The 16,566-nt window shown below is 35.9% G+C and overlaps 2 protein-coding genes across 8 annotated transcripts in view; both read left to right on the top strand.

Annotated features, from left to right (window-relative positions):
* The window catches only part of LOC144441377 (ras GTPase-activating protein nGAP-like), a 166,169-nt gene extending 161,172 nt beyond the window's left edge, over window positions 1-4,997 (top strand). For 4 of the 6 annotated variants that reach the window (XM_078130938.1, XM_078130934.1, XM_078130935.1 and 1 more), the window contains exon 19: window positions 385-4,997. In XM_078130938.1, the coding sequence (XP_077987064.1) occupies window positions 385-637 (253 nt within the window). In that variant the 3' untranslated portion in view covers window positions 638-4,997. The remainder of the gene's footprint in view (window positions 1-384) is intronic. The other 2 variants (XM_078130940.1, XM_078130939.1) reach the window with 2 other exon arrangements.
* Window positions 4,998-13,884: 8,887 nt separating this feature from the next.
* Window positions 13,885-16,566, top strand: LOC144440975 (disabled homolog 2-interacting protein-like). Of its 2 annotated transcripts, XM_078130470.1 has the most exons (3): window positions 13,885-13,979; window positions 14,114-14,264; window positions 14,525-16,566. In XM_078130470.1, exons 2-3 carry the CDS (start codon window positions 14,202-14,204, stop codon window positions 15,149-15,151), a joined length of 690 nt encoding a protein of 229 aa, XP_077986596.1. In that variant the 5' UTR covers window positions 13,885-13,979; window positions 14,114-14,201; the 3' UTR covers window positions 15,152-16,566. The 2 variants fall into 2 exon arrangements, with proteins under 2 accessions (XP_077986596.1, XP_077986595.1); XM_078130469.1 differs by having other exon boundaries at window positions 13,888-14,264.

The raw sequence follows: 16,566 nt of genomic DNA, 5'->3' as shown, positions 1-16,566 counted from the left end.
CAGTCTACTTCAAATGATGTCAAAATGGTATCAAAAATTTGCAAGCTTTCTATTAAAGTCATCATGTCGTTTCTAAATGTCACAGCACCACCCAGACTGTCTCAGTCTCCATTTTGTACTGTCAAACAGTTATTAATGAAGTAGCCCCCAAACTTACAAGCCTTCTGAACAAAATGTAAGAGAGAACCTGTCAAACTGTTCACAAATTGTGTACAAAAACATGTACTCTAAGTGGGAACTATTACTTGGATTCTAGCATTTTTATGTTTTCTCAAAACAAAGTGTTAGTTGATATAAGGGACACCTTGGTATATTATAAGTAACACATAACAATTATTATATCATTTCATAATCTCATTTATTGAAATTTTGTTTACTTTTCAGACTGATGTGTGTTGAAGATGAACTCAAGAATGAACAGAAGAACATGCAGGCTGTTATTGCATCTAAGCAGAAGATAATAGAAGCTCAGGAGAAAAGAATTGAGACTTTAGACAGTGCCAATAGTAAATTAATGACGGCCTTAACGCAGTTGAAAGAACGGTACCACCTACAGTCTAGGAATGGCGCATCTAGCAGTCCACGTCCAACGCCAAAGTTTCCCATGAATGGAGATTTTAAAAGTAGTCACTGTTGAAACAGGGTATAACTTTAATATTAACCATAGGAAACCTTTTGATGATGAATCAGGGACTTTATGAGAGTTCAGTAACTTTGCTGTCCAGAAAATTGCAGAAATGAAACATCACAGAGTTTGAGTGTGTGAACCAGTCAGTGTAATCTGCAGGAAACTTTGTCACTATGGAAACATAAGTCTGTGTTGCTATTGAAATGTGATCAACGTCACCATGGAAATAAAAGTCAGTGTTGCTATGGAAACAGCATCACTGTGGAAATGTGTCAGTGTTGATATGGAAACATTAGCCAGTGTTGCTATGGAAATATTAGTCAGCATTGCTATGGAAACAAGACAAATGTTTTGACGTTAAACAAAGGAAACAGGAACCTATATGACAATGCATATTTGTGACTAATTAATGGGTAATTAAAAACACCATCCTGTGGAGAGCAAACGCTGACACAAAGTTAGAATTTGATACAAGTGATGTGAGGATACATTACAGTGGACTGCAAGAAGTTGATCAAAACACAATTACTGGTTATAAGTTGTAAATTAATCTCTCTCCTTCCCATTCAGGAAGGTTCCTTCCATATCCATGACGATACTACATGTATCTTCATCCCATTCCACAGAGTTCCAGTCGTATCCATGACGATACTATTCCTTCACTTTCATGATTGTTCCTTTCATATCCATGAAAAAAAAAATTGTCAATTTTGTAGAAGAAATTATAACTTTCAGATTGAAAAGTGGTAAATTATCATTTTCAGATTTAAAGTGGTTATTAAGATTTGAGGGGTTTGTGTCTTTCATTCATGCATGTACAATCTTGCACATTCTGAATCTTGTATAAAATTGAGGGCGCTGTTCATGTTTACTGCGAGTGTCCCCTGTGAGGGCGCTTTCTTCTGTAAAGGCTTAAAAGGTTTAGTTGTACAAGAGGTTTTTGGATGTCACACTTCAAAATGAGGTGGTGTAAACGGGAGTTAGGGGTTCCAGCAGTCATGTGAAGGAAGAACTTTTATAAAACTGCTCTTGCAAATTCCTAAATGTATGTTTAACATGATGATTTTGTTTGCTTCTTCTGGAGAACAAACCTAAATATATCAAGAAATGAATGTTAACATACTACTGGCTTTGGAGGTAAAAAAACGCCCTCTAGAGAACAACTGCTTGCAATGCAAGCTACTTTACCAAAAAAAATGCATGCGATGTACATTTCTAGAAATTTCTATACTTGCAGCTGTATAAAATAAACTTTATATAGTTTTAAAAAGGAATGAACACTGTATTTTATGTCTTGGTTTCAGTTTTAACATAGGTACATTTCAAATGTTGGAAATGTATGCATGCGTGATCAGCATTGGTGCTAGTAGACTTTTATTTATCAACGTCGTATGGTGTTTTCACTCAACAAGTTGTAACTTTGTAAGACCCTAAAAATTGTACAAAAATTATCGATGCATGGGGAAATATAAACAGCTCACAGGAAATAAGTTATGCCCCAGTGCCGTCATCTTTGGTTTCTCAGGTTCTAAAGTAAACATCTGGACATTATATTGTACAAATAGATGAGGCACGACATTCCAGTGTGCTTGCTAAGGTTTGGTAACCATAGCAATAGAAAGATAGAAATCGGGTAGAACTGACATAGTTGGTGATGGAGTGTACAAGAATTTTGTTTTTGAAACGATGGGGGGAACCCTGGTAGATTACTGATGTATCACCTTTAAAGTTATAGCACCACATCAGGTGATATGCTTAGCTTCTTTTCCACTTTTTTTTCATCCAACACGTACATCTTGAGCTATTTGTATGGAAATGGTAGAAAGTACACACTCAGACGCTCGCTAAGTCCAAAAATATTAACCTGATAAATAAGATCAGTATTTGTTGGCATTGATTGCACTATTTGTGTTTGCACACTGATATAGGGAGTCTTTGTGTGCTTAGACTCGTATTTCCATGGTATGGGGATTTATGTTGTCAGCATAAGATGTTAACATAAATGCACAAGACTCCCTAGCTCACTGGTGCAAAGGAAAGTTACTTATAATCCCAACATTTGGCCAGATAATTTTGAAGTATCATTCGTTGCATTTCATCAAATCTACCAAACTTCTGAATGCAATGTACACCATTTTTAGACTTCAATATAGATAGAAAACCCCATAAAAAACTTAAAGCATTATTTTAGAATGATATCACGGCGGTATAACTTTAACAAAAACACTGGTTTACACCCAAACAGTTTTGTATACCAAATTTATAAATTTGGCTAAAGACGCATTCACAGAATAACTACTTAAGTAATGTGACTTTCATGTCGTACCATTTTACTCATAGCCATACATAGATATTTAAGCTCATAAATTTCAAATTTGAAAATGTCATAATCATGTAAACTAAATTTATAAAAATGTAAGATAGATTGTAGAAGGAGTCCTATTAATAATGTATAAATATTGACAAGTCCTGCATGATACAAAAACAAATTTTTTTAGGAAAAGATTTTCATAGTTTTTGAAAAATACTGAAAGTTAAGAACTTTTTTGATTAGTACTATAAAAGTATGGTGCAAGCAAATAAGTACTTAAAATAAGATGAAAAAAAGGACAAATTTATCAAGGTTTTAAAAAGTTATGAATTTGAATAATATTAAAATTGATATTAGAGATTGGAATTTCCCACTGTAGTGTCTATAATGAGGGAAGGCATGGAAAAAAATTTTAATGACCCTTCCCTCCCTATTTTGAGTGATTGTATCGACCCAACACAGACATAGTATGTGTTTTTGAAGACTACATGTAGGAATACAGGGGTGATTGGGAAGTGTTAGTGTGTAAGAGAAATGTATGTATTGTGAAACGTTGTCAAATCCTGTCTGCCATTTTTTGCCTAGCATTCAAAATAATGTAAATATTATTCTAATAATTTCTTTTCATTTTAAACTGAATTGTTGATAGACTTTTGAGAATTTTTTTAGTTTCAGTCAACTTCCATATTTTTGATGTAATTTAAAAGCTGTACAGAAATACAATTAGTAGGGTTCTAACAAAGTTAGCCAAGAATGTCATTACGCTGTGATCGATGACTAGTATCGAATTGACAGAGAGCTGTGTACTGCTTTCTCTTGCTAGTTTGTTTTCAATATTTCTATTGTCAAGGGAAAGATATCATGTTGTGAACTGTTATTCATTGTATGATTTTCAATTTTGGGGTCACTGATTTTCATAATTTTCATTCAAGTATATCTGCTATGTTACTGAAACCTTTGATGTCTAAGTTGTAATCTATTTACTAAAATATGGTTGTACTTTGAGTGACAGCACCTAATATACAACTCGCAATAACATTGTATTGTTTGTAATAGTTTCAAACTTGGAGCATAAATAGTTTACCTTGTATATGTTGACTAAATCACTCGAACTTCTTCAGCTGTGGCATTGTATATGATTCAATGAGTAGACTTGTCATGTGACCACAGGAGGGCGCTGTATACTGCCAGTATTTCCACCTCTCATCCCTGCAGTCATGTGACCACAGGAAGGTGTTGTATACTGCTAGTATTTCCAGCATCTTTCATCCCTGTAATCATGTGACCACAGGAGGGCGCTGTATACTGCCCGTATTTCCAACCCTCATCCCTGCAGTCATGTGACAAGTTTGGAACTAATACAAAATATTACTCCCAAGGAAGGAAACAACACTTCTGGTTGAAACAACACTGTAGTGTTGTAAACTTGAAAATTCAGTGTTCAGAATATAAAATTTATTAAAATTAGTGCATTCAGATTTCTCAGTAACTATATCGTGACTTGTTTACTTTGAAGTATTTTGAGAGTAAATTCCAACACTCAAATTATCATAATTTAGTAAATAGATCTAAAGACATCACAAGAATGGTACAAATCTCATCAACTAAAAAATTCATCTTTTATTGTCATGTCCAAAATTATATTTATGTAGCATTTTATGATAAGGGGTCTGTCATGTTTAACATTTATGTTGCACATTATCATGTTGTTTATGTATACATTTTCTTATGTTAATTTTCCTTTAAAGGGTTGTCATAGTAACGTAGTAGTCATAAATTTTCATATGGGCTACAATCATGTTTCTCATACTTCATGGTTATGTTTCAATTGCATGTTAAGATTATGAAATTGTGTTTTATGATTACTAGTATTTGACGTACTTTCCTGGAACATTCATGTCAACATAATAGTAAAACATACTATGTTGTAGTCATGTTACTCATGTGTGTATTCAATGCATTCATGTGTCCATTCCATGTCTCTACATTTCCTCACTTCAGTAAGCCATGAAAATATTTCATCCCTCACACACACTCACCCCACCCCACCCCACCCCACCCCACCCCACCCCACCCCATCCATCCATTAACATACACCCACCATAGTTGACTATCAAACTGCCAGTAAACTAATACCACACATCTTTTCAGGTGCTGCCTTAGTTTTCATTTTACACACTACTGTGGAAATCAAGCTATAGGCAAACTTAGCATATCTAAAACTGAAAATATTCTTGTAACATGGTGATGTAAGCTAGCAGTGGACATCAACGTTATTACACTCAGACTAGCCTGGTGTCTCTGATATCAACTTTTTCCCAAGTGGCTACATATTCAACCTCATTCAGTGTTTACGCTATCTTGAATACAGGGTGATAACATCTACATAACCATGGCATCGCTATCACCCACTTGTGTATGCCAGTATATCTACCATGTACAAGAATAAGTCTAGTTTGTGTCTATCTTAGCTTGCTGATACTTTGGTTTCCTTAGTTGTATCAAATCTATAGTTCTGTCCAATACAATGGTCACATTACCCACTCAGTTCAACTAAGTTTTTTTACCCACAAGTGCATTTGACTTTATATCGTTTATTTATTATGGGATATTTTGACTGCATGTTTTACTTTAATTTAATTTGTTATATAGAAGCTAGATTTTATTTATTTGGGTATTTTATAAGTTAGTCCAACAATTGTATAAAAGAATCTATATTTTGAGTTGGTGAATTTTTGTGTGTGTTTGATTTTACTTTTAAGCTCTGAGCAAACCAAATATATGTATGTGTAATATTATTTAATATTGTTAAGTTAGTGTAGCCATAGTTACACATTGCTTGTGTTTCATTATTTGGTTGCTATGTGTAGCCATAGTTACACACTGCTTGTGTTTCATTATTTGGTTGCTATGTGTAGCCATAGTTACACACTGCTTGTGTTTCATTATTTGGTTGTTATGTGTACTGTCAGAGATCTTGTATATCTACACAACTTTTTGTGCTGCTATTAAAGAGAACTATTGGGAAAAAAGAAAGTCTCTGTGATATTCTTTTGTGTAAAGATTGTAACCATGGAAACGATTTATATGATAATTAAGATGATTTGTATGCATAGCATGCCTCACCGTGATTGGCTAACTCACCAAGTTTAGTAAACTGTGCCCTCATGTGTCACAGTTTGTGGAGACTGTAACTATAGTAACCATTGTATGATAATTAAGATGATTTGCATACATACCATGCCTCACAGTGATTGGTTATTAAAGTCGGTGAATTGCGCCCTCAGTGTCAGTTGTAATGGAGGCAGATAAAATGGAAGTCATATCCATACATGTACTCCTAGTTCTTCCAAAATGATTTTAGTTTTGATTTGAACAGCTACTACTATTTCCAGGTTTCTAAATGATATTTTTGTGAGAATGCAATAGTGAAGTTGATTTTAACTTGGCTGATTTAGTTGATGTCCAGTAAGTCATGGAAAGTTACATTCACCACTCAACTTCTCAAGAATATGAGAAATAAAGTTATCCAAATTGGTTATGAACAGATCCACTTGACACTGGGGTAGGGAATTCTGAGTAAGCAAAGAACTAAAACAAGACAAAATCAGCCTCACCTTTGACCCCATTAGTCTGGGTTTGCTCAATGTGTATTGTGTGCAAACAAATACCCTTCTCCAGTAGAGAGGGGATTAAATAAATATTATGAGATGTAATGTGACTACCATACTGTCTTTGGAGAGAGTACACACATTTATTTATACCATACAGTTAACGAATTTATTGGTGTGTTTTGTTAACACCTCAAATTTTACTAACAATTACTTGTAGTATGTTGTCCTTGCATTCACAAAAGTACCGATTTAGGTCACATTATATTTCAAGATTTAACGATAAACTAACACTTTGTAATCTGTATTTTATAGTTACATGTTATCTTAGTCAACCCTTGTAATATTTTAAGATAGAATGTGAAATGGTTGCATAATCAAGTTAGTAGGCAACCAGTTACATAAACTATTCTCACTTATTGTACTGTAAGTTATCAGGGTTTTCGTGTTGATTTTCATGAAATTCGTTTTCTTTTTTTGTCACATTTCCGTTGCAAGAAGATGAATATTTTATTTTAGTATCAAACGAAAAAACAATTAAGTCACGAAGAATTGCAATCATAGTCAAAAAACCAGATTCAATTCTCAAAAGCCCCCACTCAACAACAAAAACAAAAGTACTTTAAATTAAAAGCTTAACTGCTAGAGGGCGTACGTCACCCCCGATTTGTCATTGCCAATCTTTCGACGGTGAGGTGGCATTCAAGTTTTAACGCCACTGACCATAAATTTGTCTTTGAAAGAAAGAGTTGTGGTCAATTATCCGTTGTAAGTGGTGTTATTCTCCCATTGTGTGATTTACCAGGTGTACTTTGATTTTTTTATCCCCTCGTAAAATACACACATTCACTCTGACAAGTGAGTTCCACCTTTATGGATCCTGTTTTGAATCAGTGTCAGTGAACTGAGAGCAAAATAATGGGGGATTTTATGCATCACTTCAAAACAGTGTTAGGTTATTGTCAACATGTAAATATCTAAACGTCTAGAGATGTAGTCATGACTTCATAAACATGTGGGTGGTTTGAAGGTCAAGTGTCTAGAAAATACGAGTTGTTTGTGTTTACCATATTTTGTACTGGCAACACACTTTTGAAAACAGATTAGGCGCTGATGGCATGTTTGCAGACGGGGTAGGTCGGGACTGGATGTCTGACATTGTCACTTCTCTAATAAGGAAAGGGGCAGTATCAGAATCAAGTCCTGACTTACTCCTTGTAGAGGACTAGCATGCTGATCGATATGACCACTCTTAATATCTTTCCGTGTTGTGTTGCGTTGTGTTGTGTTGCGTTGTGTTGTGTTGTGATATGTCATGTCATGTTATACTATGTCGTGTTGTGGTGTGTTGTCTCGTGTTATGTGTTGAGATGTCGTGTCATGTTATGTTAAGTGGTGTTATCGTGTCTTCTGACATTTTGCATCGTATTATTTTAGCGCTGTGCTCTGCTATGGTACCATGGAGGTAGCATCGTCCTGCTACCCCTATACACATATAACGTGTTACTTATCTGTGCCCCATACTGCCACTCGGGTCACCTACACGAACAGACAATGTTCTATTTTAGGAATAACTATCTTATCAGTATTCATAGCAAAGGTCAATGCCCTGCACAAAGCATGTGATTAATTGCATTGCTTCATTAATTTATTTGTGTTTTGTGCTACCAAGACATCATTAAACCTCTCCATATACCTAATACTGCAAATTAAATCATTGAAAAACTGCGAACCATTCTGTGAAATAAACAAATGCTGTCTGATTAACAAACAGATAATTTACTAACTTGATACGAACAATAGTACGCTATAAATGTTGATAATTTTTATCGCATTGAGGTCAGTGATAGCTTCGTAATACAACCACCTGTTGGATTCACTGTCGGAAAAATGGCGTTGTTTATTCCTGGGCGACAAAGATATTGAGAAGTAGATAAATTTGTAATAAATGACTCCGAAGTAATATGGTGTTGTTGTTGTTGTTGTTGTTGTTGTTGTTGTTGTTGTTGTTGTTGTTGTTGCTGCTGCTGCTGCTGTTGTTGTTGTTGTTGTTGTTGTTGTTGTTGTTGTTGTTGTTGTTCAGATATTAGTTTATCGACAAGTCAGACGTTAGTTAAATATCTATAGTGTTATAAATTTCTTTACCTTTAAATTCATTATTATATATTCACGAATCTGCACGGTTTAGAGTAACAACTGAAAAGTGCTGGCTCGACACTAGTTTTGAACTGTGTCTATTTGAAGACATAGATATTTCCACTACTTGGAGAATGCGGACATCCAAGTTTTTGTTTAAAAAGCGATAACTTAGGCTAACGTGTATTCGCCTCAACTGCTCTATATTTCTTAAATTTCAAACTCAACTTGTTCTCAGTCATCATTCGTTGTTGTTGTTGTTGTTGTTGTTGTTGTTGTTGTTGTTGTTGTTGTTGTTGTTGTTTGGTTTACACGACATGCCAACACAAGTATAAGCGAAATGGTAATTAACCACTTCATTTACTGGGAAAGTAAATTCAATCACAGAAAGTTATTTCGCGCTCTATCGTTGCTTCTTGATTCTCAATATCACAACACGGCGCAATTATATTTATTTTTGACATTTCAAGTGTCAAGGTGAGTACGTACATAACATTTCAATACAACAATGCGGTGTAGTAAGAGGTCGGTGTGTTTTATACGGTCTGTATTTTCAACAAACCTTGCACTTTGATGTGTGTGTTTGTATGGCACTTCAGTCTTGAAAAGATCGATAGATTTCTTGAATTTCTCAAATTCTCTCGTAGATAACATTCAAATAAAACAAATAGTGTGATTGAACCTTGGCATTCTACCAAGGCCTTAAACTTGAAAACAGTTTTTAGAGTTCATGCAAGGCCTTTGTATATTTACGATGTTGTGAGCCTGTGAAATAGCTCGCTCTCTCTCTCTCTCTCTCTCTCTCTCTCTCTCTCTCTCTCTCTCTCTCTCTCTCTCTCTCTCTCTCTCTCTCTCTCTCTCTCTCTCTCTCTCTCTCTCTCTCTCTCTCTCTCTCTCTCTCTTACCGCCATAATCGATCGCTGCACTCCTGTGTATGATGTGCAAAACTAAATTATCATCGATCGCTACACACACACGTTTGTAGGAAATGCAATTCGATAATTGATTTGTCGTGATCTTAAACTTGATAACCATTTTTATGAGTGTCCAGTAACAATGTTGCGAAATTGGTTTCTTATAATTTTTTCTCCGTGGTTGATTGCTTTACTTTTAAGCTTATGTATGTAAAACACAATTTATTTCCGATTAAAATACAAGTTATCAGAGGCAGCCCGCTAAAAATGCTTGACAATACTTTAGGCATAGGTCTTATACTTGAAATATGGGAAACCATTTAACTAAATTTTCATATCAGTAAAGAAATCAACGCAGATATCACTCCCACAGACAATATTAGAACACATTACGTCTATATTGATACGATAGGTCACACTGTTTTGTTGGTTGTCAAGTTGAAACATGTGCCTGTATGTTTGCGGGCAATCTATGAACCCACATTGAGTAAACATGAATTGAACTTTGCGTAAAGAGCGGGTCGGTTGTCGACACTTTGATTTCAGTTCATTGACTTTGAATAGGGTGAGATCACTGAAAGCGTGTCAATCGTATATATAAGAACCTTAAACAGCCGGTAACAGCTGTGTGTCGATGACCGCTGAGCATTCACCTCACTACTGGTTACAAATCCATGCGAGTCTAAACAACAACAACAAAGCAAAACTTCGCCTACACAATACGTGTTAAAATACGTTTGCTATCAACAAAATTTAGAATGCAAAGCCGATGACAACTGTACAGGGTTGTTCTTGAGCTAATTGTGTTTACTAAACAAAACAACCACACACACACATTACCACTGTACCAGGTGATGAATGAGGTGGAGTGAGACTCGTCTCATGTATTATACCTTTCCGGTTTGAGAAATGTACCCAAGAGACTTTTAATGAACTTTGAATGTACAAGAGCAAAGAAAGGTTGTTTTCCCCCGAGAATAGATGAAGAGGAATTTACGACATGTAAATGTCAGGCTAGCACGTGTTAGGCACCGACAAAACGGCTATGTAATAATCTCCGTACATTTCAGAAATAACTTGTGACATGTTTATATGCCTTGGAAACCTTGGAAACGAACAACCACAGACTTTGTGGATTTGAACACTCACAAATACAATATTGTATGTGAAAGTTCAACAAAAACTTCTCACATGTATCAAAATACCAAATGTCCTTTGTCACACCACCAGGAGATGAGTCGAGGTAAACAACACCATTTCCTCTCTTTCCTGGCCTGTCCACTCATGTCATTTTTGACACTTCGTGTCAGAATTCCACGAATTGTTGAAAACTCAGAACCTTGGCATTGTCCCCTGTAAAATAGTTGTCAAAAATCTATCAAAGATGACTGTTTGTTGACAATGTGGTAAACGGCAATAACTCGTGATTGTTTGCAGTTATAACGATGACATGACCTCTAATAACCTCAGGTTGTACACCCCTAAATAGTAGCAAGGGTGCATACACAGGGACATGGCAAAGGTTTACTCAACCCATATCACTGTGCAATTCCTTTGAATATTACAACTGATAATGTTAATTTCAAAACAGTAATGTATTTTACTTTCTACAGGTGCAATAAATCATTATTACTATCATTGTTAAAAATACACACAATTTTATATTTTTATTGAGACTAGGACATGGTGCATATAAAATATTCCACTTGGTTTCAGCAGCGATAACGTAGATGGTTTCAGTTATAAACAATTTACCATTCACTATTATCAATACAACGCGTGTCTCTAGTTTATACTTTACTGTGGCAATTTCATCATTCTAAATTATAGTTATAAATTGTATTTCATTCATAATTTCAGATTTGTTGTTTTGCTTTTTTTAAATAAAGTAGTGCTATTTTTTCAACAATAACAGAAGTTTAGGTAATGGAATTGATGTAATAAGACTTTAAGTACATGTGTTTGTTTGTTTGTTTGTTTGTTTGTTTGTTTGTTTGTTTGTTTGTTTGTTGATTCACTTCACTGACAAAAGTCTCGTCATAGATCAGAAACGACACACATTTGTAAATGACTGGATGACGTCATCATTTTCGTAATTTTATGACATGGTGGCTATTATATGATTTATGAGATTTGTTATTTTGGGGATGACGTAGGCAGCCTGTTAAAAAACCAATAAATTATCAATCATGTCTGGATTATATCCGAAATTTAGAAAACCGTGTCAGTTTCGAAAACTCTGTCAGTTCTCTTGACACTGGGTTTGTGACAATGGAGAGAGGGGAGTCTACACTGTTCAATACCAGTTGTACCAACAATATTTGCTTCTTCCTCGTATTTCCTTTTTTCCATCTTTCCGTCTTTCTGCCACTTTCTGTGTCTGTCTGTCTGTCTGTCTGTCTGTCTGTCTGTCTGTCTGTCTGTCTGTCTGTATGTATGTATGTATGTATTATGTATTATGTATTATGTATGTCTGTGCTTGCCTGCCTGCCCCCTCTCTCTCACTGCTGTCAGTCTCGCTTTCCCCTCTCTCTCACTCAGTAATTGTTTGTCACACACACACACATACACACACACACACACACACACACTCGTTGAATTGTACAAGACAATAATGTTCTGGGGTTTTAAAACATTATCGGTGCTTGCAGTAATCGTAGCTAGTTATACCACAGATATTTTGTCTATGGAAATGCACTTCATTCGATAAACAAGCGAAGACATCAAAGAAATAGTCTAAATACTTAGGAAGATGTTTTAATCAGAATTTATCCTAGTTTTAATGGTCCTATTGATTTTACTTCAATAAATATCGATCGACAGAACTGTACCTAAATTCAAACCACTTTAGAAAATAACATTTTCTCAGTAGTGATCTAAGACCTAAAGTACAGGTCACTGTTCGTGTTTACGTACCTTTATATCATAGATTATTATAGTTTGTGTTACTGTACAATACTCGACTTGGGGTTCCTAAAAGCGTCGATATACGATATAGAAAATTCGACGCTGACCTATTTCCATGGCAATGACATTGATAATAATAAAATTAATGTCATTTGCTATGTTTTCATAATACATGAAGGACACTGAGACATGAACTCACCCTTTCCAGATGTACTTGTCGTTCCTAAAGATGTCGATAAGTGAAGATATACACGTACATAGTATTAATACGACCTCTCAAAATAGGGGATTCAAGGTTGCTTTATTCAGTCCGTTGATATTATCAACTTAAGTTTAGTCACTCCATGCACCATTGTACATTTCTTTTCAATTTGGAATAGACATGGCATGTGGTTGCAAGGTCAGGTTTTTCTGCAAAACCTTCTTCCCGCATTAAAAAAAACACACATGCATTTCTCTCATGGTACAACCAACACATTAAATTTTACATTGTTTAAAACTGTTTAAAGAGCAAATTCGGACAAAATAAACAATCCCCGGGTAAATTTTAGATGTAAGTTTTTAAGATTTTTTTTATCCATTCAAAGACTTCTTAAGCTCTCGGTAAATTTGCGCTTTAAATTTTGACTAGAGAAAAATCTAAACCACAATTCAAATCAAACAAGAGAATTCAAAGAATGTAATGGTAAATCTGATTCGAGTTTGACAAGTATTTGATGAAAAGATTATAGGAACATACTCAGACGGTCTGAACATCAAATGCACTGATTAGGTTAAAACAGGTGGTCGGCTAGGATTTCTACATAAGGTATATATCCTGAAGTCTACGGTTGGCTTCACTCTCTTGAACGTCTTTAAAAGCTTTTATCGGGTCAGTGATATGAACATAAACTGACTAATCGTGCATATGAGATACCGGTGTCAAATGTTCAACCCTCGCCATGCTAAGTCAGGGGTTCATGATTCGAAAAGCCGATTTGGTTTCACCGCCAACTTGTACAACCGTTTAATTATGTTGAAAAGTCGTTGTTTAGACTACAATACTCATTATCCGTATTTATGAAGTCGAGAAAAGGAACCAGTCATTGGAAGGTCGTGTTCACTGAACCGATGTCCGTCGCCTCTCATGAATAAACACATTTTCTCGGCTCTATTTGTCTCCCAGCGTCACGGTAAATTTATTGTCATATGTGGGAAAGACCTACACTTGCGGTATTGCTATTTGCTTTTTGAACCGATATAGTCGGGTTTACATTTTAATATGGTGAGCCAATTAAAAAGCGCAGCGCCAGCTGAGTCACCGATACGTCACTTTATTTCCGATTAGACCTGCGTAGTAGAGTCTATCGTCGTGTCTATTCATCACAGTACCTGGCCGGGATCTCATCTGCCTACTGTTGATCGTCGAGTGAGTACAGAGTAGGCCCGTCTGCGTGGGACAGCTCCGATAATAGCGTCGGTTCCCGGAAATCGTAAGCAATGACGAATTGTTCGTATTTATGATAAAACGCAAATGCGGGTGACACCAGTCGGATATATTTCCTATACGAGAAGTGTGTACATATTTCACCTGTGAATGTTATCGTGTGGAACATTTTACACGCAGGTGAACCGTGTACCGTTGGAAATAGACCGGTATATATACGGACAGTGCCAACTTAAATACAGATTTCACCGTGGCGTTAGTCGTCAATATGGCTGCCGAAGCAGAGGAGAGAGAAGTTAGAGACCAATATGAAGAAATAAGCCGCGAGCAGGTAAGCAATTACTTCGTGCATGAAATCGAAGTATTTTTGCGTTATTGTTTTTCATTGTAACTGATAATCGCCGTTGAAATGGCGAACTGTAATACATAATGCTTACGAGTTCAAAGCAAACATGCGAACTATTAATTGAGTAACCCTTGGAGCCGTGGCCTTTGCACCATTTTTTTCATGACATGTGTTTTTTTTAAATCTGTTTACCAAAATTAAGTTTTGTGTACGGCCTGACATTGTTTGGTTGTGTTTTCTTACAGCTGCAGCAAGAGGTCGACTCATTGAAAGAGAAATTGGAGACGGCGAATCGGACCATTGAACAATTTACTAAACAAATGGAAATGCAGAAGAACGGAACCAAACAACTTATAGCGGCGTGGAAATTACGTCTCGAAGAAGGTGAACAGAAATTAGCGCAGCAAACGAAGGAAAGGGACAATGAAATGAGGGAGATTATATCAAATTTGATGTTTCTGGAGGGAAATTTACGTAAAGAACAGCAGACAATTATGAAACGACTGAACGAAAAAGACAAAATAATAGAAAAACAAGAGAAAAGGATAAACTCACTAAACAGTGCCAATATAAAACTTGTTGAAGCTCTAAATAAAATACGGAATAGTCAGTTCAACCATTGTAACATGAATGGTCTGAATGGTACCAGTGTTGATAAAAATCATTGCGGTGACAATGTCAACGGTTTAAATTCAACGCCAACGCCAATGTCGCGTACGCCATCACCAACAACGCCAAACAGAGTACGTTTCAAAGATGACATGGTGGATGTATACGAGGACAAAAGCCGAACTGTAGTTGTAAAAAGACGGACACCTATCCCACCTGAAGCTTTTAAGCACATGAGGGCAAATACAATTAGTTATTTCTAGTATACGCACAGGGAGTTGTTAATATATCCATAACCTATACATCCAAATATCCAGTTTTTTTCCCACGAAGCCATTGTTTGCTAACCGGGAGGTATGGTACATCTCTTTCATTAATGTGATATCGTAAACATTCACCTATCACTCCCACATGTTTCATTACCAGTGGAACGGCATATAGCAAATCGACGGATCGATGCGAGGAATTCTTTACTGCACCACTGCACCGTTGATAGTGTGTGGTCATCCGAGACACCTAATGTCGGTTTCATGCATTTGTTGCACAATATCTTCGTGGGCTGATATCGACAATACTTGTCAGTTTCAGTTTCAGACACAAAATCTCATACATGTGTTATTTAGTCATACCTTCACAAGAGTCTAATTTCGTCATATACATTGCAATTGTACTTTCTCTTTCTCGGCAAGTATCCGGGTGACTATGCCCAACCTCACCTTTATCCCACCCATGTATGCTCTTGGAATTACCAACGTGTATTGACAGTCACACGAGAGACGAATATCAAAGAGGCAAACCTACTTTACACAGTGACTGTTTCAATTTTTTGCTTGTGAAAATGTAGCGACCTTTTTAATATAAATGTCAGTCTATATCAAAACCAAATTCACAAGTCGACAAACATTAGCTTCAGCTTCGTATTGAACTAAAGGTATTCACTTTTATACGGTTATTTTTATATACGTATATTCGAATACTAAATGCGATTTTGATGCATACCTTCCATCGGGTCACATTATTAACCCCGATAATGAAATACATTGAAAACTCCGTGTCAGTGTCCATGCCGTCAGACGCTCACGTGTTTTTTTTTAATCTGACAGATCTCAGCGATTGTATGATAGAACTGTTTGTTCTAAGGTCTGAGGTTGCCTATACTGAGAACAGTGTGTTTACTTTACAAATGTCAGAACTTCCGGAAACGTATGTTCATTTGGAGAAAAGGAATCTTTTGTTCTGTGGTATTAATCACCATTCTATCTATAGACCAGTGAATCATTTGCAACACCTCAGTAACACATAACAATCTAACTCTGTTTTCGAACCTTTGATTTACATGGCTAATTAATAATTAATTAACCGTTACATTATTCATAATGGAGAAACGTGCCAAGCTAGGAATAATTTAATAATGCCACGAGATTTGCATCGAGGCATCAATACATACTGTAAGTGTAGACATCTGAACTTTTTGGAGAATACGTAAGAAGTGTGTACAGACCGAAATGTTTACTGGATGAAGTTGTTTTGAGTTGTTTTGATAATTTATTATGAGATGTATTCAATACCGTGCAGTGAAACTGACCTGTTAAATAACGTACACTACAGATAAAATTCGACGTACATGTGTTTTAAAACGTGTTAAAGAATTATTAAAGCGACAATACGTTTTATACAA

Source organism: Glandiceps talaboti, chromosome 10 (assembly GCF_964340395.1).
Source record: "Glandiceps talaboti chromosome 10, keGlaTala1.1, whole genome shotgun sequence".
NCBI classification, from domain to species: Eukaryota; Metazoa; Hemichordata; class Enteropneusta; family Spengelidae; genus Glandiceps; species Glandiceps talaboti.
Note: the sequence above shows the minus strand (reverse complement) of the source record. Positions and strands in the feature narration are given on the sequence as shown.